Raw genomic sequence first — 26,424 nt, 5'->3', positions numbered from 1 at the left:
GGATGCCGGGCTAACTCCGAGCGCTACTGAGGATATTGATGAGGATGGTGTGGTGGGTGTATTTTGTAGCCGTCGGTATGTCGGTGAGCGGAGGGTCTTAGCTGATGAGGGAGTGCTTGTATTCTTTTGGGAAGAACTTTCAGCTTTTCCCAACACTTTGCCATGAACTCTCGTTAAATGGCGTAACATAGACGAGGTTCCAAGATGGTTAAGGTCCCTCCCTCGACTGACTGTGGCTTCACATACACTACAAATGGCTATACAATTGTTGTCTGGATTTGGGTAGAAATAATTCCACACATAAGAAGTGGATTTTTTTGTTTTATGCCCAGGCATGACAATGGCCTTTTTCTTGTCACGTGCCAGAACTGCTGCCACTGGTGCAGGACTTACACAAACAACCTCATCCTCATCAACATCCTCATTAGCGCCCTCGTCGCCTACACAAATCTCCCCCTCATCCTCTTCTAATTCCAAAGTGGCATCCTCAATTTGGGTATCACCGGCTACACTCGGGCTATTAAGGCACACATCAGCAGAATGCTCACGATTAGACATCCCACTGTTGGATGGACTCTCCACAGGGATTGTTGTCATTTGTGAATCAGAGCAAATATTCTCCTGTAATGCCTCACTGTTATCTTGCAGCTCGGCTTTGACGCGTAACAGTAGTTGTGCACCAATTGTAGGCTGGGTAACTTTTTGGGATCTGCCACTAATAGCCAAAGGTGAAGGCCTCATTCTCTCTTTGCCACTGCGTGTGTAGAATGGCATGCTTGCAATTTTTTTTTTATCGTCACTTAACTTTTGCTCAGTTACACTTCTTTTTCGCTTCAATACAGTAATTTTTTTTTTGGTTTTTGTTTTTTGCACTAATTTGAAAACACTCTGTTGTTTGACATCGCCTTGGCCAGATGACGTACTGGGAACACTAACATCAGGACTGGTGACAGAACCTGGTTGCTCATTTAGATCATATGTGGACTGCTTTGAATCCATTCTGAGCGCAAACCACTGGGGAGTGCTAAAAATTATTTAGTAGATTCTGCTGACAGTTATGACTTTTGACAGCCAGAAATATTAATGCACAATTAGGGAGGACACCCCAAAAACACTGAGGAGTGCTAAAAATTATTTAGTAGATACTGCTGACAGATATGACTTTTGACAGCCAGAAATATTAATGCACAATTAGGGAGGACACCCCAAAAACACTGAGGAGTGCTAAAAATTATTTAGTAGATACTGCTGACAGATATGACTTTTGACAGCCAGAAATATTAATGCACAATTAGGGAGGACACCCCAAAAACACTGAGGAGTGCTAAAAATTATTTAGTAGATACTGCTGACAGATATGACCTTTGACAGCCAGAAATATTAATGCACAATTAGGGAGGACACCCCAAAAACACTGAGGAGTGCTAAAAATTATTTAGTAGATTCTGCTGACAGTTATGACTTTTGACAGACAGAAATATTAATGCACAATTAGGGAGGACACCCCAAAAACACTGAGGAGTGCTAAAAATTATTTAGTAGATACTGCTGACAGATATGACTTTTGACAGCCAGAAATATTAATGCACAATTAGGGAGGACACCCCAAAAACACTGAGGAGTGCTAAAAATTATTTAGTAGATACTGCTGACAGATATGACTTTTGACAGCCAGAAATATTAATGCACAATTAGGGAGGACACCCCAAAAACACTGTGGAGTGCTAAAAATTATTTAGTAGATTCTGCTGACAGTTATGACTTTTGACAGCCAGAAATATTAATGCACAATTAGGGAGGACACCCCAAAAGCACTAAGGAGTGCTAAAAATTATTTAGTAGATACTGCTGACAGATATGACTTTTGACAGCCAGAAATATTAATGCACAATTAGGGAGGACACCCCAAAAACACTGAGGAGTGCTAAAAATTATTTAGTAGATACTGCTGACAGATATGACTTTTGACAGCCAGAAATATTAATGCACAATTAGGGAGGACACCCCAAAAACACTGAGGAGTGCTAAAAATTATTTAGTAGATACTGCTGACAGATATGGCTTTTGACAGCCAGAAATATTAATGCACAATTAGGGAGGACACCCCAAAAACACTGAGGAGTGCTAAAAATTATTTAGTAGATACTGCTGACAGATATGACTTTTGACAGCCAGAAATATTAATGCACAATTAGGGAGGACACCCCAAAAGCACTGAGGAGTGCTAAAAATTATTTAGTAGATACTGCTGACAGATATGACTTTTGACAGCCAGAAATATTAATGCACAATTAGGGAGGACACCCCAAAAACACTGAGGAGTGCTAAAAATTATTTAGTAGATTCTGCTGACAGATATGACTTTTGACAGCCAGAAATATTAATGCACAATTAGGGAGGACACCCCAAAAGCGCTGGGGAGTGCCAAATATGAAGAAAAAATAATAAACCTCTATCCTCCTCTCTGCACTAGCGATTTTGGTTAGAGCAATTGCAAGAACAATATTGTATTCTCTGTCCCTGCTCTAATTAGCCTATGACTACACCCTGCTCTCTCCCTCTGTCAAATGGCGATGGATTGCTGTGGAGGCGTGTATTTATAAAGTTGAAGTATTGCGAGAACCGAGTCCCGAGATCCGACAACGTCACAATGACGTTCGGCCTCGATTTGGATTCGGAATGGGCGGGAGAGTACCTAGCTGCTCAGCTCGGTACTCGGATACCCAAAGTTCGGGTGGGTTCGGTTCTCGGAGAACCGGACCCGCCCATCTCTAATTTATAGTCTTAATTTGTAGGGCATTAAGTCTGCTTCCATACGCTGTGTGAGCCTTTCCACACCGAGTCCCCCACCCATTATCCTTCTGTTTCCTTCTCCCCACTCCTCCGCTTCAGCAAGACATTTAATACCCTGACAATGCCATTAAAAGATGGAACCCCCTCCACTATGTAGAGTTTATTTGTTTATTTGCTGATCCTCTTTCTTTCTTCCAAAATGCCTCTAAAATTGTATCTTTATGTTCCATGGACCTCTTTCTTACCTCATCTGACCTCATCTGACCTCAGGCTTACATTTCCTTAAGCAAACACTTAGGTTTTACACTTATTTATCGCAAAAGGTAAGAGTAACCCCAAACATCTTTTTAATACATTTAAATCTCTTCTTAATCCTCCCACCCCAAACCCTTTGACTACCAACAGTGCCAAGGATCTGGCTTCCTATTTCAAGGACAAGAATGATAAAGTCAGACTTAAATTATATCATCTCCTTCGACTAGCAATCAGCTCAATTCCTTCCCAGCATCCTCTGACACCCTCTCTTCATTTGATCCATAAACGAAGAGGAAGTTTCTACTCTCTTCTTATCCTCCTACTCTTCCTCCTGTCCTCTTGATCCCATACCCTTACAAATTGGTAGGTCCCTGTCTCATGTGCTCATACCATCTCTAACTAAAATCTGTAATATATCTCTCTCTACTGGTATATATCCATCACTATTAAAACATGCAGTGATTACTCCTATTTTTAAAAAAAACTAAATTCTGACCCAAACTCTGAAATTACTGCCCCATCTCTTAGCTCCCATGCCCCTCCAAACTTCTCGAGTAAATTGCCTACACTCGCCTCACACGTTTCCTTTCTGCAAACAACCTATTGGATCCTCTTCAATCAGGCTTTCGCATGCAACACTCCACAGAGACTGCGCTGACCACAGCTAAATCTAAAGGTGATTACTGTCTTCTAATTCTCCTGGATCTCTCTGCTGCATTCAACACTGTTGACCACTCTCTCCTTATACAGACATTACAATCCCTATTTCTTCAAGACACTGTCCTATCCTATTTCTCATCCTACCTATCTAATCACTCTTTCAGTGTTAATTTCTCTGGAACAACCTCCACTCCGCTTCCTTTATCAGTTGGTGTACCACAAGGCTCAGTCCTAGGTCCTCTGCTATTCTCTATCTACACCACTTCTCTAGGAAAACTAATAAGCTCCTTTGGATTTCAGTATCATCTCTATGTGGATGATACACAAATCTATCTATCCTCTCCTGATCTCTCACCATCTGTGTTGTCTTGCGTTACCAACTGTCTTTCTGCCATTTCATCTTGGATGTCCTCTCACCAACTCATTCTCAATCTTTCAAATACAGAATTAATAATATTTCCATCCAACAATAGAAGTTTACTACCCGACATCTCTATTTCTGTTGACAACTTGACCATAAATCCCACCCCGCAAGTTCGCTGCCTAGGTGTAATCTTTGCCTCGCAACTATCCTTTGTTCCCCACATTAACTCTATATTTACATCATGCTGCATACATCTAAAAAACATTTCCAGAATACGTACACATCTCACACAAGACACTGCAAAAACTCGACTATTGTAATTTCCTCCTTACTGGTATTCCCAAAATCAGACTCAAGCCCCTACAATCTATTTTGCACGCAGCGGCTAGATTGATCTTCCTTGCAAATTGTTTAACATCTGCTGAGTCACTCTGTCAGTCTCTACATTGGTTGCCTGGTTTTCAACTAATCCATATAAAATTATTCTACTAACATACAAGGGCATCAACAAAATTGCACCAACATACATCTCCTCACTTTTCTCAAAATATCTCCCAACTCGACAACTCCATTCTGCACAAGATCTGCGTCTCTCTTCCACTCTCATCACTTCCTCCCATTCTCGGTTACAGGACTTTTTTTGGACTGCACTCACTTTATGGAATTCACTTCCTCGCACCACAAGACTTTCCTCTAGTCTTCAAACCTTCAAGCGTTCTCTGAAAACCCACCTCTTCAGACAAGCTTATAGTATTCCTCTACCACCCTCTTAATCTCTGTACACAGCTAACACAAGACAACAACCATCTGACCAACATAGTTGTGCGACTGATCATACAGTCTACTAAATACTTTGTAACCTTTGCATTCTAGCTGGACAAATATGATGCAGCACTTACCCTTGTGTATCAAACCATTGTCCCATAGATTGTGAGCTTGCGAGCAGGGTTCTCTTACCTCTCTGTTTGTATTACCCAGTATTGTTTTATTACTGTTTGTTCCCAATTGTAAAGCGCTACAGAATCTGCTGGCGCTATATAAATAAATGATGATGATGATGATAGTAATTGGCAATTTACTGCTGGAAGCTGCTTGCTGCTGCATGGATGTTCATATGTAAGTGTCGATCTCCATAGCTACAGTACTGAAAATATGGGATCAGTGAACATAGAGATCAGAATCAATATGCAAAAAGTCCAAACTGGATTTATAAATAAATAAGATTTATAAGGATTATAAGGATTTATTAAGATTAGGATTTATAAATAAGCTTAATCAATCATCTGCTTGAATATCTATTTAATGTTGACATCACCTAAATTATATATTTCTAAATCCAGTGGTTGAAGTGGGCTGGTATACGGTGGTTTGCCATACTGCCACTTCTAAATTTCCATACTGCCACTTTTAGATTTAAACTTTGACCACTGTGTAAATGTACAAATTGCAACCACTCCAGCATTAAACATTTTGTTTATATTATACATATCATGGGAAATAAGTGAATTGTTCATCTGCTAGAAAAACAATATAAGTAAAATAACAGCATTGTTCATTTCTACTCGTGTGTTGTTGTTTTTGGAAGATTAATTACATCTACATTTTTCCATAGTGCGCTAAAGTACCTTATTCCTGTAACATCACAACATGCAATTAAAAAAAGTGGATTAAGTCCCCTTCATTCTGCAACAGATGGACAAAGTGTGCAGTGCTTGGAGCTGCTGATTGAAAGTGGCTTTGATGTCAATGAACTTTTGGCTGAACATATGTCTGAAAACTATGGTGATAAAAGGAAAACGGCATTATTTTTTGCAGTATCAAACAAGGATGTCTTGTGCACAGAGATGTTATTAAAGGCTGGTTCTAATCCAAACGTGGACCCTCTAAACTGTCTTCTTGTGGCTGTACGATCTGGGAACCATGAAATAGTGAGACTGCTCTTAGCCCATAATGCTGACGTCAACTGCTATTTCATGCTTGTGAATGACACTCACTTCCCTAGTGCAATACAGTATGCCCTCAATGATGAAATCATGCTAAGATTGCTGTTAAATAATGGATACCAGGTTGAGAAGTGTTTTGATTGCCTACATGGGGACATTTATGGTGGCTCATTCGTATGGTCAACCGCTGAAGAAGAAGTGCTACCAGGTTGGACATCATGTGTTATAAAAGATAGCCATGTGAGTATCTTTACACCATATATCTATACATTGCCGGTCATTTCCAAATTGCAAAATGGCCGCTCTGCAATATAATTGCAGCTTTGATCCTGCTGTGCAACTCAATTTCCACAAGTGCACCTAGATTTCCGATGGCGACATTTGCAGAGGGACAGAATTTTCCACCAGCAGAAGGGAGAAGTTGGGTGGAGTAAATGCGTTCCTAGCAGAGTAGCCAACTTGTTTCGTGGAGCAGTGCAGAAAGGAGACTTTATTTTGCGGAGGAAGTTTATTGTAATCAGATAAAGGGGTGCTGAGGCTGCAATTTTAGGGGCCTTCATACCATGCTGGGGCATTCTTACTCTGCAAAAGGATTGAATTCTGCACTGGCTCAGAGCTGTCAGAGATCAGGTATCGTCTTATACTTTTAGTGACACAAAACAGATTCCATGCCCAGTGCGTTGTGTAAAATATAAATACATCATTGAAAAACAGCCAACCCCAGTGCTAGTGAGCTTGGGCTGGTTTCCACTATAACAGGGGCACCACAAGTGAGTCCCCACTGCTATAATAATAACAACCAGCACAGGACTGCTATCTCTATAGGAGGGGGCACAAAAAATAGCTTCCCCAGAATCTACCAGCCTGGCACTGAAAACAGAAAATAAAATCTTCTCTGTTTTCTTCTTTCTTGATCCATCATAATCCATATGGTGGGAAAACCTTGTGATTGAAAAGTAACCAGGTTTTCCCACACTGGCCGTTCTTGGCTGCCCAGAACTCGCCTTCACCAGCCAATCACAACCAGCCAGCATGTGCTAATGGTTGTGATTGTCTGGAGGTGGAAAACTCCCGGCTATAGTTATATGATATTGAGGACTTTTTTCCAATTATTTTTTTTTGGAAGATGACAAATCCAGAAAGAAGTAAAGAAGGTCTTCTTTATTTAATAAAATAGTGAACAAGGTATTTTGTAAATGTATTCAATAAAATGGTATTTTAAAACATTTTTTGGCACCACCATAGAGGTAACAGCACTGCACTAACCAACCTGGGGCTGGTTTGCACTAAAGCAGAGGAACCCTCTACCAGTGTTATAGTGAAAGCCAGCCAAATCTTATCACTGACACTGTGGATTTGGTTATGGGGGTATGCAGTACATTTTGAAATTATTTTATGACAAATATAATATTTTACATGTTGCACTGTGCATGGGAACTGTTTTATTCCAGGTGGCAATTTTGTGTGTGAACTATCTTGCTATGACATTAATAGTATGAAACTTGACCTGATCTCCACCAGCCTTTGGCAGAAAAGTGCATTTCTAAGCACACTCCAACATGTTTAGACTTCCCATTACACTAATAAAGTGGAGCAGTACTTTATGAAGAAAACTCAAAAAAGTAACTTAATTGAAATTTGTGGTAATAAATTGGAAGGCGGTTGAACTTTTATGGGACATTTACACTTTTGCAACGTGCACAGTGCACCTCCTAAAGATTTTTCTGCCTCTATGCACTTTGAGGTGCACTTTCAGCTGCACCTTGATATGGACTTGGCGGACCATTGTATTTTTGCTTTGTAAATGACCTCCATCATCTCTTCCTTTCTGTCCTTCAGACGCGATTTGCATTGTAAGGGTTTACATTTAATTGTATTATTTTATTTAACACAAAGTAGAAACGGTTTTAATAATTTGTCACACTTTGCAGTGCGATAGCTCTTCGCAAGGAACATAAACCTAGGCGCTTGTATGTGGCCGGAAAACTACTACTTACATTATTAATGAAAAAAGCCCTTAAGTGTTATGAGTCAGCTCCTTGTGAGAGGGAATTGCTAAACCTCTCAATACATCAAATCATACAAAAACAAAAAAAGCACCAGGTAACAAAGCTAAAAAAAAGTATTTGCAATAATAAATTGTTTGCACTTAATTCTTACCTGGGACTTTTTTTGTTTTTTGATTTGTGGGATAGCTCTTGTCTGATCCCCCAAATTGTGGTGTTTACAACTATGCTTACAAAAAACAGACTTAGCAGCATATTTATCATAGGGCGAAAAGCCCTATAACCAGCAAAAAACTGTGTTTTTGCCAACAATAGGCTTCACTCTATAATGAAGGGGTCACTGCCGGCGTTAGATCTGCTACTTTCAGCAGTAGCCCCCACCAACAATAATATTTGCCAGACATAAGCTTCACCGTGCTAAACATATAAGGCCTGTTTCATTAAAGCACGTAAATTATGTTATGTGCGTAAAATCGCTCTACGCATGGCCAGGAACTAACCATACACCAGAGAATGCAGCAACGTCCAATTCATCTTTGAGTGCCAAGCTCAAGCGCACGTGACACGATACGATTCAAGCTTTGCGCATCTCAAAGGTTAGTGTTTTTCTGCAATATCACTTGCACCAGCTACAGTCCTGGTGTAATTGTCAATTACTAGTGATGACGGCCGTGTATGCATGCTAGAATATGTGTTTGCAACCAGAAGCAACTGTAAAAATGCATTTTATTTACAGTAGTCATTCATAGCATCCTAATAAATTTATTTTATGGAAAAAAAAAACTTTTTTTTATTCTTTAATGGGTACTTTCCTGTTATCTGGAGCCATTTCAAAAAATTGGCTATTTTTTTCAAATTATTTGAAAAAAAATAATTCAACTGACATTTAAAACTTTACCGTTATCTGGAGTCATTTGAAAAAAAAAATATCAAATACAACTGACATTTAAAAATGAATTTATTCACTCTGCCTTCTGCCGAAAGAGAGGCCGTGGCATTTTTGCAAAAGAAAGGAATACTGCCAGCTAGGATGCTGTGTGAAAGAAATTATGAAATGATGCTCTACTTTGGTTCGTGTATTTCCCGGAATTGTAGAAAATCCACTTGTCGAAAGAAGGTCAACATCCGCCAGGGAAATTAGTTCACTGACAGACGTCAACCATTTGTGACAGCTGTTCGCTTCTTCTATTGCTGGGCGAAGGAATTGAAATCGATCAAGTTGTGCAAACAGGAATTGGGCAGGAACAAAAATACAACCGTCGATTGGAACAACTAAGTGCGAGAAATCTGTGCCAAATACCTCAATCAACAGCCAAAACAGAAGATTGGAGGCGAAGGATTAATCGTCAAAATTGACGAGAGCTTGTTCACTAAGCATAAGAACAATGTTGGCTGAGTGCTTCCTCAGCAGTGGATCTTCGGAGGACTCTGTCGGGAGACGCACAAGTGCTTTTTTGTAAAAGTGGATGATCGTAATGCGAAAACGTTAATGACGACGATTTTGGACAATATCGAAAGAGGCTTTATAATTTACTTAGATAGTTGGCGCGCCTACAAGATTTCAAGATTTCAACATTTCAAGTAAATCATCGCTACAATTTTGTCAATCCGGATATTGATGTTCCTACTCAGAGCGTTGACCGAATGTGGGGATCTGCTAAATGGAATAAACAACATAGAGGAACAACAGACATATCTTTACATCCGCTCCTTGTTGAATACGGACGTGTGTATGTCTGATTTATGTCCGTATTAACAAAAACGCACAATATGTTTTGCGTGCTTTAATGAATCAGGCCATAGTCAGTATACATAATGGTGTACCCCTTGTTCTGTTATCACTATCTCAGGATGTTGTTAACAGAAGAAAATTTATTAAAAAATGCTTTATTCTGTGAATAAAGTATTTTTTCAGTGATCAATATATTTTAACATTTTTTAAATGTTTTATTCTATTTTTGTAACAATTTTTTTTTTCTAACTGTAACTGAACCTCAAATCTTAGCTTTCAGTTTCACTGGGCATATATGAACGGAGTAGCTGGGTCACGCATGCACATATACCCTCAGACTGGCTCTGCAAAGTGATAAGTTACCCTTTACTGCTCCAGGCCACTGTTGTTCAGCTGCTTCGGCAAGATTTAATGATAAATTGTGTTTTTTTATCTCTGAGCTTAAATAGGCCCCATGCTCCCTAGATGAAAGAATGCTTCTGTTACTTTGTTTGGAGTATTGCAGCTTTCCTGCCTTGTTGATAGATGTGGATATTTGGAGAGTTCAAATGAAATGCATTTTAAATTATAAGTTTGTTTATTTTTGAATATTTTAATGAGTCCTATCACATCTCACCTAGCACTGTAAGTGTCCCAAAAGTACACAAATGTGCAAGACAACACCTAGTTGAATTGCTTTCAGTACACCAGCTTTTATGCTGTATTAGCTGGTAATTATTAGCACGAGATGCAAAAGAATAATCAAGATATGCCATATTTCCCTACTCTCCGGGAATGTCTGGGAGGCTCCTGAATTTCGGGGAGTCCTACCATACTCCAAGAAGAGCAGACACTCTCGTGGATCCCAGGGCGGAGGAGCAGCTTAATGTCGCTTAGCCCTGCACCCACTATGCAATGCCGTTAAATGCGACAGGGCAACTGTGACGTGTAGGTGACACCAGGCCCCGTCCCACACTTGTCAGCTGACCTAACTTCTGGTATCTCCCGGAGAGGAGACAGCAAAAGTTGGCAGATATGAGGTATGGTAACCTTAGCTAGTAATAAATTTAGGCTTTTATATAATGAATTAAAAATTATTTATCTTTACTACTTTTTAGCTAAGTGGTTAGCACTTCTGCCTTACAGCACTGGGGTCATGAGTTCAATTCCCGATCATGGCCTTATCTGTGAGGAGTGTGTATGTTCTCCCTGTGTTTGTGTGGGTTTCCTCCAGGTGCTCCGGTTCCCTCCCACACTCTAAAAACATACTGGTAGGTTAATTGGCTGCTAATAAATTGACCATAGTCTGTGTGTGTGTGTGTGTGTGTGTGTTAGGGAATTTAGACTGTAAGCCCCATTGGGGCAGGGACTGATGTGAGTGAGTTGTCTGTACAGTGCTGCGGAATCAGGGGCGCTATATAAATAAATGGTGATGATAATGATGATGATGATGATGATGAATGCATACAATACACAGCCCAGACCCTGGTGGCCAATGTGCAGTACAGAGTCCATTCCCTGATGGATAAAAGTACATTACATAGTTTGTTCTTTGGGGGACATTGTACAATACAGAACCCAGTCCCTGATGACCAGTCCATATTACAGATCCTACTTGTCCATGATGCTGATATCTTTTATTTGAATAGCTGCTATCAGCCTCCTAAATTATCAGTGATAGCAGCTCTGTTTCCCCTCCTCAAGTAAACTACAACAGCCAGGCAGTTTAAGTGCAGGACTGAAAATTGAACTTCTCTGCTATGCTGAAGTATGCTGGGTTGATCCTTCAGGTGAACCTGTGCAAAACAAGGCATATCTATGAACCCTCCATAAATGCAACATAGTGTGCACTTCCTCCAGGTCTAGCTAATAGGTAAGTGTGGGTCATGGCAGGACGCGAGGGAGCGCAATGCATCCATACACATAGACGATGCAACTGCACCTTCACCTTGACCTGCATGTAGTGCACCAAGAAACACACACATTCTAGGCAGAAATAAGGGAGGACTGTGTGACATGTCTTTCAGTTTAATGGCTGAACAAAAAAAAGCTAATTTTGTAATATTGAATTTGTTGAATTCATTTTCAGTTTTGTGATTTCATCACTGTATCTTGGATGAAGCATTTGGTTGGAAAAGTCATTCGGATATTAGTAGACTATATGGATTATGTTCCAGTTTGCACAAAATTGAAAGCTATACTTGAAGAACAAAAAGAGTGGACAGAGATCCAGGAGATTATAGGTAAAAGAAACAAAATTAAAATGTCTGTGTATTTTTAAATGCACAGTAGCTTAATCAACATGAATTGGTTTTACTTAATTGCCAACATTCATTCTGGTATCGATTTTAATGGGAGATATAAACTGAAACGTTTGTGTGTATTTACACCGATCAGCCACAACGTTAAAACCACTGACAAGTGAAGTGAATAGCATTTATTATCTTATTACTATGGCACCTGTCATGGGGTGGGATATATTAGGCAGCAAGTGAACAGTCAGTTCTTGAAGTTAATGTATTAGAAGCAGGAAAAATGAGCAAGCATAAGGATCTGAGTGACTTTGAAAAGGGCCAAATTGTGATGGCTAGACGACTGGGCCAGAGCATCTCCAAAACATCAGGGCCTGAGTCATTAAGGAGAGCAAAACATAAAAAAGGAGTAACATTTGCACCTGGGCAAAACCATGTTGCATTGGAGGGGGAGGTAAATTTAAAATGTGGTGAAAGATTTATAGTTGGGGTAGGACATGTCCTAGATCAACTTTAAATTTCAGTGTAATAATAAAGCTATCAAGTATGTGTGTGCTAGATGAAAAAACAGCCAGTATTTAACTTATGTGCAAAATAATAAACTAATTTGCACCCCTAGCATTGTAACATGGTTTTTCCCAGAGAACATTTACTCCTTTTTTGCCTTAATGACTCAGGCCCCAGGTCTTGTGGGGTGTTCCTGGTATGCATGCTTAGTACATACCAAAAGTGGTCCAAGAAAGGACAACCGGTGAACCCGGGGACAGGGTGAAGGCTCATTGATCCGCATGGGGAGCGAGGGCTAGCCTGTATGGTTCAATCCCACAGAAGAGTTACTGTAGCATAAATTGATGAAAAAGTTAATGCTGGCTATTATAGAAAGGTATCAGAATACACAGTGCATAGCAGCTTGCTGAGAATGGGGATGTGTAGCCGCAGACCGGTCAGAGTGCCCATGCTGACCCCTGTCCACTTGCAGGACTTAAAGGATCTGCTGCTAATATTGGTGCCAAATACCAACTTCAGAGGTCTTGTGGAGACCATGCCTTGACGGGTCAGAACTGTTTTGGTGACACACAATATTAGGCAGGTGGTTTTAATGTTGTGGCTGATCAGTGTGTGTGTGTGTATATGTATGTGTATGTATATGTATATGCAGTGCATCCGGAAAGTATTCACAGTGCTTCACTTTTTCCATGTGATTTGTACATGTGATTTCTTATTTTTAATAAATTTGCAAAAATCTAAAAAAATCTTTTTTCATGTTGTCATAATGGGGTATTGTGCGTGGAATTTTGAGGGGAAAAAGGAATTTATTCCACTTTGGAATAAGGCTGTAACATAACAAAATGTGAAGCGCTGTGAATACTTTCCGGATGCACTGTATATGTGTGTGTGTGTGTGTGTGTGTATATATATATATATATATATATATATATATATATATATATATGTACAATTAAATAGGTAGCTATTGAATTCACATTAGTCCTGTTTTATAAGGGTACATATGACATAGAAATCAGATTAAAGTGTGTGATATTTTCTAATGGGGACACTGTAGCTGTCAAGTCAAATTGGAGGAGACAGAGATGTTCCAAATAAGAGACCTTTATTGTCTGAGTACAAGAACACATCAACAGCAACAGCTGCAGGACAATCAGGAACACAACGTACAACATTCCAAAAGCTCAGGCTCATGCACTAAGGGCTCTATTTGCTAAACAGAGATAGTGCTTCTCCAAATCTATCAAGACTTAACACCAGGTACTACCACAATCCTTCTTCTGCCATCTCAGAATGGTGATAGCAGAATATAATGCATGAAAAAATACTTAATTTTTCGAATAAAGATTTCTTTTCATTTGTCAATAGTTTTTAAAATATTTATTTTTTTAAATATGTTTACTATTTTGAAACAAGTTAAGTCTTGCTGCTTTCAGCCAGATTCGCCGGGCAGCTGAGTATCTCTCAAATGTCCCAGTTATATTTTAGCAATACATTGTGGCCATAATTGATTTTCTATCAATGCCATAAGCAGAATGATAAACATGCCCATATGTCTATCTGAGGTTTCACAGAAATAGCATCAATACTCATGCTATAGCAGTGAGCTAGTATTCCTTATAAAGGATATACACCCACCCAGTTAAGTGAGGAAGGAATGTAGCTAGAAAATTAAAGTCCCTTCCTCACATATGGCAGATCTCTAACCTGCTATAGGCTCATTTTTATATACAAAGTACAATTTTGCTTCCTTGTCATGGTGTTATGAGTTTTTGCACATTATTGCTTCAACACTGACTTTATTTCATGATATTGCTGAAATCATGTTTAGGGCGAATTCATTTTGTTGCTTCAACAATAAGGTGTATACATTTTTATTGTGCATTATATTGAAATATGTAATACAAACTATATATTACAAGTCAGTTTTGATTATTATTATTATTATTATTATTATTATTATTATTATAGTGCATATTCGGGTATTTCTCTTTCTATGGTAATAAACTAGTGAAGTAAACTTTTATGAAAGCAACTATCGTTTAAATATTGTTCATATTAATTAATCCTGAATACTCCAATGTCTCATGCAAAAATGTTGTTTTTGTATTTGTTAATCCTTTTACTGTAATCGATTTATTGCAATAATATCATTACAATGTTTAAAAAAACATTAAGCTTAATCTTTACTGTTTCATCAAATCATAAATGTTCAAGATAATTAATTCTAATGCAATATTACCGTTTAATAACATGACATCTGTCTTCTAAGCATAGAACGTGCTTCAGTATACTCTGCTCCTCTAGAGGTGAGTTATATGAGTGACTTCAGTCTAGTAATTCACCAAGATTTCAATGATTTGGTGGTGTCAGATTGATTCATAAAATTAAGTTATTTTAGTAATAACTAATATTACGAAAGGGTTTACATTTGTGATCATTTCTGTTCCTGCTGCTCCTCGCTGGGGGCTGTGTGTGTTATATGTATACATAGCATGGAAAAGGAAGTGATGTCAAAACTGTAAGGTTGTCAGCTCAAATCAAAGCAAGGTTAAATGGACTATTCTATGTGGTTGGTAGTTTGAAATAATTTGTAGAAAGAAATGTGGTAAGTCAACTAATTTCCATTTCCAACCTGATACAAACAAATCAGATACGGTGTCAGGGGCGGATCTAGAAAAGTATCCTACCCGGGGCGATTTAGGGGGGGAGATTTAGGCCCCGCCCTCTTTTTGACTTCAAGGCTGCCGGCGGCTGCACAATATGTGCAGGTCCACTCGGCAGTGACAATCAGAGCAGCCGGGCAGCACACTGTCACTGCCGAGCGGACCTGCACATATTGTGCAGCCGCTGGCAGCATGCCCCTGCTAGGGGGGCGATCGCCCCGATCGCCCCCCCCTGGATCCGCCACTGTACGGTGTACATGTACATGTCCAGAGGCAATTTAGCTTGTAAAAGTATAAGATAGTTTATGGTATAAGGTAGTCTATGAATAACCAATGGAATTGCATGGGATTATTGTACCCATTAAACAATGTAATTCTGTCTTAGTTTTACAGAAGTGTGCAGTAGGTTGAGTAGTATTATGATGGTTAATGGTGAGGAATCAGTGGAGATGTATGGGATCCTCTATTATACCCTCATTTCTGGCAGCTAAAAAATGTGATTTTTACACTATTGCGAATTTTGCTCAGCGTTTTGCCTTTATACAGAATTAGTGATATGACCCTTTCTACACTGTAGTAAATGGAAAGCATTGAGCAGCTTTGTTCTATCTAAGCTACTGATGATTTATAGCGACTCAGCAGTTATCTCTACCCTACAGCGTTCCCTGTGCAACCATTTCATTTATTCATATTTTACAGGATTTGAATTTCTATTAATTAAACAGGATGTTTCCTGAATATTAAAATTGTGCATTCAGGGCATTTTATCAGGGTATAGTAAATTTTAATTTTAAAGGTGGTAATAGATTGACGCAATTACTTTAGTATTTTTAATATAAAAATGTACTCGTTTTTAGGAAAGTAACATGTGATATAGCAACATGTGATATCTGACGAGGATATTAATTTATTTATGCTTTTGCATGTTCCTGTTTTAAAATGATCTCTATTTTTAGGAAATCCCCGTCCACTAAAGCACTTGTGCCGGCTGAAACTACGCAAGCTTGTTGGACTGGAGAAATTACAGAGTCTGTCGTCAATTAAGAGATTTCCTCTGCCACCACTTCTTAAGTCCTTCTTAACGTATAAAGAGTATGATTTATATGGGAAGGGACTGCATTTTGACACATGATAAATGACACTATTCAAACTAAGTAAAACAAGGGTATGTCTAAAGAGTTCCTTAGTTCAAACATTATTTCTTGATAACACCATGCAAGTATTCTAATAGTCGCAGGAATCACAACGCAGCATTTACAAAACTAGTATGGAAAGATAAAAAAGTAAAAATCACGCAAAGCTTGCATAATATTTTCTATGGTGTTTGCATGTTATTTTGCAGGCGATTCTTGCACTGAAGTGACACCAGTGATGTGAAAGGGAACGGTGCTCAAACAGCACTTTACTGAGCTTTTGTTATAATGTGACTGTGGTGTTTGCACAGGAATATTTCAGCAGGAAATTTGCGCAAATTTACTGTTTGCCCATCAGGAAGTTTATAAGCTGTGCAGTGCTTTAGAGGTGTATGAGATTAGTGTTACATGTTTTCTGCTCTTTCCTGTACATTTTTAATTGAGAAGCTGTTTTATTCATACAGCAGCTCAACTTTTTCAAAAGATAAAAAAGATAAAAGCTGAAATAAAGGAGAATTGTAATAAAATAACCTCCCATATTACTGAAAATACCGTGCATGGATGTGCTTAGTGAAAGCACAAACATTGGGGGTGCACCCCCACAGAGCTGGCTCCTTTCCCTCCACACTTACTCATACTTGCCAACCTTTGAAAAGTTAATTCCGGGAGATCCCGGGCAGGGAGCATGGCCGGAGGGTGGGAGGGGCGGGGCGCGGCCAATCACGTCATTTTGGGCCTGCAACAAAATGACGTTTTTCCACAGGGGTCGGGGCCAAAATGACGCGATTCACCGCGTATTGCGTAATTTTCACAAGTAAGTTGCAGTATGCAGGATACTTGCCTGCTCATCCGGGAGACCTACCCGAATTTCGAGAGTCTCCTGGACATTCCGGGAGAGTTGGCAAGTGTGCACTTACTACCAGGGCTGGACTGGGACTAAAAATCAGCCCTGGCATTTCAAGCATACAGGCCCATCTCTGTTGATGAGCAGGACAAAACTGTGTGCCGCTGCGCAGCAGGGGCTTGCCCACATTATGTTGGGGGCGTGGTCACATGGGGCATTGATATATACATTATAATAAAACATTACATTTATCAGGCCCTCCCTATCATGCCACCCCCCACCCCAGAAACACATTACAACACCCCCAGCCAACTGCACTTATCTATGCTTCTGATGCTGCTGACATCCAGCAGGGTGGGAAATTCCTGTAGAGTGAGCAGGGAAGCTCTTAGTCTCACAAGATTAAGAAATCTCATGAGACTTAGAGCTCCTCGGCTTGCTCTGCAGGCTTTGTCCTGAACGGGAACTGGGAGTAACTATCCGCTCCCTCCTGCTAACCAGAGCTGGATTAAGGCTCGGGGGGCCCTAGGCACTTAAGACAGGGGGGCTCCTATGATGTAATATGGTTATTAGACACATTTTCAACAAATACACAGGCAATACTGTGAGCACTACTATTAGGTGCACACAGTTCTGCCTTCACAAGCAGTACAATGTGAAGCAGGACATATCTCCCAACTGTCCTTGTAGTCAGACCAAATCCTGACTAAACGGGACAGTCACACACCAAATTCAGGACAGTTGGCAGAATGTCCTGGTCTCTCTTACCTGTCTTGTCAATGTCTCCACTTGTGGCTGCTCGTGTCTTTAGATCAGTTGCTGCTTGTCTGGATCCTGGAATGTTGGGGGCCCTATTTGGAGAAAAAAATGGTAACATGAAATTTAGAAAACTACAACCAGCAGCGGTGTTAAATCAATATAACACCCACATTTTAAAATTAGGCCTTACTCCAGCCCCAACATTAAAATGATAGTATTCCCATTTAATAAATACATCTATTTCCCTACAACCAGCCCCAACATTAAATTAATAGTATTCCCATTTAATAAATAAACAGCTTTCCCTCCCTCCAAACAACCCCAGCAAGAAATTAAATAGCATTTATATTTAATAAAAATAACCATTTCCCACAACAATCTCAGGCATTAAATAATTCATAATTTCATTTAATAAATATACCTAATTTTCCCCAAACAGCCCCACATTCACTTAATAGCACACATTACAGTCATATACTGTCCCCCCACACACATTATAGTCATATACTGTCCCCCACACACATTACAGTCGTATACTGTCCCCCCACACACATTATAGTCATATACTGTCCCTCCACACACATTATAGTCATATACTGTCCCCCCACACACATTATAGTCATATACTGTCCCCCACACACATTACAGTCGTATACTGTCCCCCCACACACATTATAGTCATATACTGTCCCTCCACACAAATTACAGTCATATACTGTCCCCCACACACATTACAGTCATATACTGTCCCCCCACACACATTACAGTCATATACTGTCCCCCCCACACATTATAGTCATATACTGTCCCCCCACACACATTATAGTCATATACTGTCCCCCCACACACATTATAGTCATATACTGTCCCCCCACACACATTATAGTCATATACTGTCTACCCACACACATTACAGTCATATACTGTCCCCCACACACATTACAGTCATATACTGTCCCCCACACACATTACAGTCATATACTGTCCCCACACACACACTACAGTCATATACTGTCCCCCCACACACATTACAGTCATATACTGTCCCCACACACACACTACAGTCATATAATGTCCCCCCACACACATTACAGTCATATACTGTCCCCCTACACACATTATAGTCATATACTGTCCCCCCACACACATTATAGTCATATACTGTCCCCCCACACACATTATAGTCATATACTGTCCCCCACACACATTATAGTCATATACTGTCCCCCACACAGATTACAGTCATATACTGTCCCCCACACACATTATAGTCATATACTGTCCCCCCACACACATTACAGTCATATACAGTCCCCCCACACACATTACAGTCATATACAGTCCCCCCACACACATTGGCCATTTTTTATTTTCCCCCCCCTACAGCCATTGCCCCTCATGCAGACACTTTCACCCCCAATTCCCCCTGCAGGCATGGTCACTCACCCCCCCAATCCCCCTGCAGACATTGTCACTCACCCCCCCAATCCCCCTGCAGACATTGTCACTCACCCCCCCAATTCCCCTGCAGACATTGTCACTCACACCCCCCCCAATCCCCCTGCAAACATTGTCACTCACCCCCCCCCCCAATCCCCCTGCAGGCATTGTCACTCACCCCCCAATCCCCCTGCAGACATTGTCACTCACCCCCCCAATCCCCCTGCAGACATTGTCATTCACCCCCCCCAATCCTCCTGCAGACATTGTCACTCACCCCCCCAATCCCCCTGCAGACATTGTCACTCACCCCCCCAATCCCCCTGCAGACATTGTCACTCACCCCCCCAATCCCCCTGCAGACATTGTCACTCACCCCCCCCAATCCCCCTGCAGACATTGTCACTCACCCCCCCCAATCCCCCTGCAGACATTGTCACTCACCACCCCTGCCCCCTGCAGACATTTTCAATCACTTCTCCCGTGCAGTTGTTTTTACTCATTCCCCCTCCCCCTCCCTCTTCCTTGCAGTACCTGTCACTATCCCCCGGACACACCAACTCACCTCAACATCCTGCGCCCTCAACAGACCGACAGCTCCTAGGCGGCTACGTAACGTCATGACGTCACATTGCGCGGCCGCGCGGAAGTTAAAAAATAAAAAGAAGAAAAAGCTGCAGGACTTGAAGAGCAGGGACCGAACCGGCCCATACAGCCATCGGCCCTTCTGGCAAATGCCAGAAGGACAGTCCGGCCCTGCTTACTACTCTAGGCCATATTTGCCAACTCTCCCGGAATGTCCGGGAGACTCCCACATTTTGCGAGAGTCTCCCGGACTCCCGGGTGAGTGTGGCAATCTCCCGAATTCTGCCCACTTCACTAGGAAGTGTCCCACTTCCTAATGAAGTGGGCAGAATTAGATCCCAAACGCCGCGATTCCCGGTGAATCAAATGACGCGGTTGCATCATGACGTCACAGGGGGCGGGGCCGAAATGACGCGATTTTGGCCGCCCCACCCCCCTCATGTCCACCTTCACTGGCTGGCTCCCGGAAGAGAGCCAAAGAAAGTAGGTAAGTATGCTCTAGGCCAGTGGTTCCCAAACTTTTGCAGTTCGCGGCACCCTTAGAGTCTCTGCATTTAGACACTCTGCCCTCAGGCACTCTGCCCCCTCTGCATCCAGACACACTGCCCTCTCTCACACTGCCCCCTCTGCCCTCTGTCACGCTGTCCCCCCCTCCTCTGCTCTCTGTCACGCTGTCCCCCCTCCTCTGCCCTCTCTCACGATGTCCCCCCTCCTCTGCCCTCTCTCACAATGTCCCCCCTCCTCTGCCCTCTCTCACGATGTCCCCCCCTCCTCTGCACTCTGTCACGCTGTCCCCCTCCTCTGCACTCTGTCACGCTGTCCCCTCCTCTGCCCTTTATCACGCTGTCCCCACTCTGCCCTCTGTGAAGCTGTCCCCCTCCTCTGCCCCTCTCACGCTGTGTCCCCCTCCACTGCCCCTCTCACGCTGTGTCTCCCTCCACTGCCCCTCTCACGCTGTCCTCCTCCTCTGCCCCTGTCACGCTATGTCCCCCTCCACTGCCACTCTCACGATGTCCTCCTCCTCTGCCCCTGTCACGCTGTGTCCCCCTCCACTGCCCCTCTCACGATGTCCCCCCTCCACTGCCCCTCTCACAATGTCCCCCTCCTCTGCCCCGCTGTCACACTCCTCTGCCCCTCTGTCTGCCCCGCTGTCACACTCCTCTGCCCCTCTGTCTGCCCCGCTGTCTGCCCCTCTGTCACACTCTTCTTCCCGGCTGTCTGCCCCGCTGTCTGCCCCTCTGTCACACTCCTCTGCCCCTCTGTCTGCCCCGCTGTCACACTCCTCTGCCCCTCTGTCTGCCTGCTGTCTGCCCCGCTGACACACTCCTCTGCCCCTCTGTCTGCCCCGCTGTCTGCCCCTCTGTCACACTCCTCTGCCCCTCTGTCTGCCCGCTGTCTGCCCTGTTGTCACACTCCTCTGCCCCTCTGTCTGCCCCGCTGCTGCCCCTCTGTCACTGTCACACTCCTCTGCCCCTCTGTCACACTCTTCTGCCCCTCTGTCTGCCCCTCTGTCACACTCCTCTGGCCCTCTGCCCCTCTGTCTGCCCCGCTGTCTGCCTCTCTGTCAAACTCCTCTGCCCCTCTGTCACACTCCTCTGCCCCTCTGTCTGCCCGCTGTCTGCCCCGCTGTCACACTCCTCTGCCCCGCTGTCTGCCCCTCTGTCACACTCCTCTGCCCCTCTGTCTGCCCCTCTGTCACACTCCTCTGCCCCGCTGTCTGCCCCTCTGTCACACTCCTCTGACCCGCTGTCACACTCCTTTGCCCCTCTGTCTGCCCCGCTGTCACACTCCTCTGCCCCTCTGTCTGCCCCTCTGTCTGCCCGCTGTCTGCCCCTCTGTCACACTCCTCTGCCCCTCTGTCTGCCCCGCTGCTGCCCCTCTGTCACACTCCTCTGCCCCTCTGTCTGCCCCTCTGTCACACTCCTCTGCCCTGCTGCTGCCCCTCTGTCACACTCCTCTGCCCCTCTGTCACACTCCTCTGCCCCTCTGTCTGCCCCTCCGTCACACTCCTCTGCCCCTCTGTCACACTACTCTGCCCCTCTGTCTGCCCCTCTGTCACACTCCTCTGCCCCTCTGTCTGCCCCTCTGTCACACTCCTCTGCCCCGCTGCTGCCCCTCTGTCACACTCCTCTGCCCCTCTGTCTGCCCCTCTGTCACACTCCTCTGCCCCTCTGTCACACTCCTCTGCCCCTCTGTCTGCCCCTCCGTCACACTCCTCTGCCCCTCTGTCTGCCCCTCCGTCACACTCCTCTGCCCCTCTGCCACACTCCTCTGCCCCTCTGTCACACTCCTCTGCCCCTCTGTCTGCCCCTCTGTCACACTCCTCTGCCTCTCTGTCTGCCCCGCTGTCTGCCACGCTTTCACACTCCTCTGCCCCTCCTCTGCCCCGCTGTCACACTCCTCTGCCCCTCTGTCTGCCCCTCTGTCACACTCCTCTGCCCCTCTGTCACACTCCTCTGCCCCGCTGCTGCCCCTCTGTCACACTCCTCTGCCCCTCTGTCACACTCCTCTGCCCCTCCGTCACACTCCTCTGCCCCTCTGTCTGCCCCTCCGTCACACTCCTCTGCCCCTCTGTCACACTCCTCTGCCCCTCTGTCTGCCCCTCTGTCACACTCCTCTGTGTCACACTCCTCTGCCCCTCTGTCTGCCCTGCTGTCACACTCCTCTGCCCCTCCTCTGCCGCGAGCCAGCCATAGGAAAAAACAAAGAGCACATAAACTTACCAATCCGCGCGGCGCCGGGACCCAGCAGACTCCTCTCTCCCGCAGCTGTCACTGAATATCGACGTCAGTGACAGCTGCTGCGGGAGAGAGGAGTCTGCTGGGTCCCGGAGCCGCACGGATTTGTAAGTTTATGTGCTCTTTGTTTTTTCCTATGGCTGGCTCGCAGCACCCCAGTGACAGCGCCGCAGCACCCCTGGGAGCCGCGGCGCACACTTTGGGAACCGCCGCTCTAGGCATAAGATCCTGGAGAAGTACCTAGGTTGAATTTGTGTTGCAGCTGATTAGAACAACAGTGTCAGCTGACCAATCATCCTGGAGTTCTGTAAAATCCAGGCAAGATTTACATCCCAGCTAAAGGACATTGAAATAAATTGTATTTAATGTGAATTTAACTGCATTACATTTATTTGTAAATAAAGTTTCATAACATTTTAAAACAAATTCTTTTATTTTATAAAATATGGGGTTCTTGATAAACACTCTTCTAAAGACCATGTTTATTCTTGGAAATGTAATTGTGCTCACCTCAAAAAAGCTGCTTGTTTACTAAATTAAGATACATGTAGAGTATTTATGAACACAACAAATGATCATGTTATTTTAAGAACATTGTTTCTGTCACTTGTATTGTGGAATAATATCATTTATCTGTGTCGTAATCTTTAGAATTAGTTAGCAGAAAATGGTGTTTTCAGACAATCTCCTTTAAAATAAGAGTGCAAACTATTGCTTAGTTGACATAAAATAACAATGTAGGGGAGAGTTTAAGTGTGGTTTGTATATACTGCCGTTTTTTAGATGATTTTGTTCATGGCAAATTTACTAAAGCTAAACCGCAGCAAAAATTGGGAATGAGCTTTGTTTTACAAAACTCTACATGCAAAATAGCAGTCTTGATTTTTTTTTTTAATGAAAAGAAATCAGTGCTATTTATCAATGTGCGCTGTGTCAAACCGCTGGAAAAAAAGGCAAAAAGTCCAGCTGGAAAAAGGTGGTTGTGAGAGTAGAGATAGTTATGTTGTCTCTCAATATTAAAAATAAATAAAATGTAAATAAAAAAAAACAATAAACCTTCCTCCCCATCTTTAATAGACTGTGTATCTCAGCATCGAGCCTGGTCCTCTATGGGGAAGAGGCAAAGAAACGTTTGTTCGGGCTCCAGTAAATAGAGATGTCTGGTACAATGCTATTTCCCAGAAAGCCAGTGGGCACTAGAGAAATAAAATAAATCTGTCTAGTTAATATCAACTAATAGTGCCCCTGTATATTTTATATTAAATAATAGTGCCCCCTATGTTTAATTAGATTAATTATTGTGTCTGAGGTTTTTTTTTTGGTTTTTTTTAATAATATCATCTTAGTTTTTTTCTCTAGTGCAAAGTAAGGAATAAATGTCAACCTACTTATTTACTTGGTAAGATGTAATCCATAGGGAAAACCCCCCCTTACAGAAACAAAGCAGACTGCTACTGAGAATCTCCCATAGATAAATTAGTTAATATACAGTAAGCCTGCCTGCTTAATAGAGAGGAAGCCAATCAGGAACAATCTCTCATTGAGGTGCAGTGGTATCAAAACTGCAAAGAATGTTTAGTAAATTTAGCTCCTAGGGTTAAATTTATCAAGCTACAGATTTGAAAAAGTAGAGATGTTGCCTATAGCAACCAATCAGATTCTAGTTTTCATTTATTTAGTACACTCTACAAAATGACAGCTAGAATCTCATTGGTTGATATAGGCAACATCTCCACTTTTTCAAACCCACAACTTGATAAATTTATTCCCTAGTCTTTTTTCCTAGAAATACTATTGTAATATATACTGTGTTAATTTGTGTGATAGGCTTTTGGGTGTGGACACTGCAGAAATATGTGGGGTATAAACATTGTACATTGCGAATAGCTTGATTAACATAATAGCAATTTACCGTCTCTTAAGTAGCTGGTTTTTGTGTCAATGACATTACTGTGATCATATCTGAAAGGCGCTATAAATTGTTAAATTAGTTTCCAGAAAGCAGACACTTTTCCAGAACATCCCGTAACAGTAATACATTATTAAAGTAGTTTAAGCCATTTGAGATCTCTGTGTCCTTGAAATGTACAGTAACATGGAAGACAAAGCATGATGTTCTGATAATGTTCGGACAAAATAAGCGTGCTGTTCTAATAATAAATGACAATGAAATACTATTTGTTAAAGTAATGAATGCAGAGCATTATTTCCTAGAATGTATTCAATGTGATTTAAAATTGTAGTGGGCCCTAAAGCAGCACATTTCCATTTTACTCTGAAGAAGATTACGTACAATGACTTTGAATGTATGTTTTTTAACTTTTTAAAGTTAAAACTGCAATGTACCAAATGTAGTAAAGTGCTTCTATAAACTTGTTCCCAGCCTGTTAATCAAGGCATGCCAGTGGTCTGAATTTTAGGAAAAACAAAGTCTATGCCAGGGACTGTTAGCGTGCCCCTCTATGAAATGCCTGAAGTTTTTCAATAAAATAATATATACCCCAGTTTCCAAAGTTGGGCCTTTGCATTGGTTTCTCTCTGCATGGAAATGCAGGATTAAAACATAAGAAGTTTGTATATTATTTGCATATGTATAGTTTACCATTTTAAATCCTGTGCCTGAATTGTAATTGCCAAAACACGTCTGGTTGTGATGTCACAGGTTTTTGTTTTTATAAATCAATAACTTTTTAAGATCTAGATAATACAGTTCAGCATCTTAATGTGACCCTACTCATAGTGACCAGCCAGACATCTCTTTATGTGTGGAACCAAAATGACCAGCTGTCCTGATCAGGAGCAATCACATTATTGGGTATGCTGGAACAGCTAGTTGGCCATCATCCATATTCAGAATGTTTGTGCAACCATAGGCCAACTATACTGATTAAGCCCATCATGATCTGGTCATTCAGCCTCATCACTAACCAATCAGACGTGGTGAGTTTGGCCTATCATGTGTAAGCAAACTGGTCAGTGATCAGGTCAAAGGACAGTATCTAACCGTGTTTATTTGACACAGCATGTTTTTTTTAACTTATGGACATTGGTATACTGCTCTATAATGTATAGTGGTACATGTGGGTAATCCCATGCACTCGTTATCCTTTACAAACTCATTCAACAGACATTGCCAATAGTCTTCACACAATTTTGGTTTTATTATGCTTATTTTTATATAACTGATGATGTATTCCCTATCAGCCTGTGTAATGTAATTTTGTTTTCAAAAAGTATAGTCCTCTACTAAGCAAATGTTGAAGGAATTCAATGATTGACTCACAAGCCTGCTTTGTTTCAGATATATTTGTGGCTGACAATGTATATACTTGTAGAGAGGGTATCTGATTACAGGATACATTTCAGGCATAGTGATATCTCCTTACACTTGTAGAAAGAAAGCCCCGTGGGATTCCATCATACACTACAGTACTGTAATAATGCATATAATTTAGCAGTGTGAAGCTTAGAGTACCTATTACAAGGAACATTATATTACATTATGTTACTCTTTAGAATACAATATTTACATGTGATTTTTGACAGCACATGGGAATTCTTAGTTAATCAGTGTGACCTTTATATGGCAATGTTCAGTGTGCTAGTAATCCCCCAGTCTGAGTGCCTGCATGTCACTTGTGATGTCATTTTGTAGCTGTCCCCCTGTCCAGCTGACGTTTGAGGCTGAAATAGAGTATGCTTTCATCTCTTTTTGTATTATGGGAACACCCATTGAGCTTTTCTTAAAAGGCTGGCTCTTCTCATCTA

At 42.0% G+C, this 26,424-nt stretch overlaps 1 protein-coding gene across 1 annotated transcript in view; it reads left to right on the top strand.

Moving 5' to 3' along the window:
- Window positions 1-16,672, top strand: part of ASB15 (ankyrin repeat and SOCS box containing 15) — a 29,438-nt gene extending 12,766 nt beyond the window's left edge. The window contains exons 5-7 of the mRNA XM_075205290.1: window positions 5,685-6,255; window positions 11,822-11,975; window positions 16,114-16,672. Of these exons, the coding sequence (XP_075061391.1) occupies window positions 5,685-6,255; window positions 11,822-11,975; window positions 16,114-16,289 (901 nt within the window). The 3' untranslated portion in view covers window positions 16,290-16,672. The remainder of the gene's footprint in view (window positions 1-5,684; window positions 6,256-11,821; window positions 11,976-16,113) is intronic.
- The last annotated feature ends 9,752 nt before the right edge of the window (window positions 16,673-26,424 follow it).

Source organism: Mixophyes fleayi, chromosome 4 (assembly GCF_038048845.1).
Source record: "Mixophyes fleayi isolate aMixFle1 chromosome 4, aMixFle1.hap1, whole genome shotgun sequence".
Taxonomy (NCBI): Eukaryota; Metazoa; Chordata; class Amphibia; order Anura; family Limnodynastidae; genus Mixophyes; species Mixophyes fleayi.
Note: the sequence above shows the minus strand (reverse complement) of the source record. Positions and strands in the feature narration are given on the sequence as shown.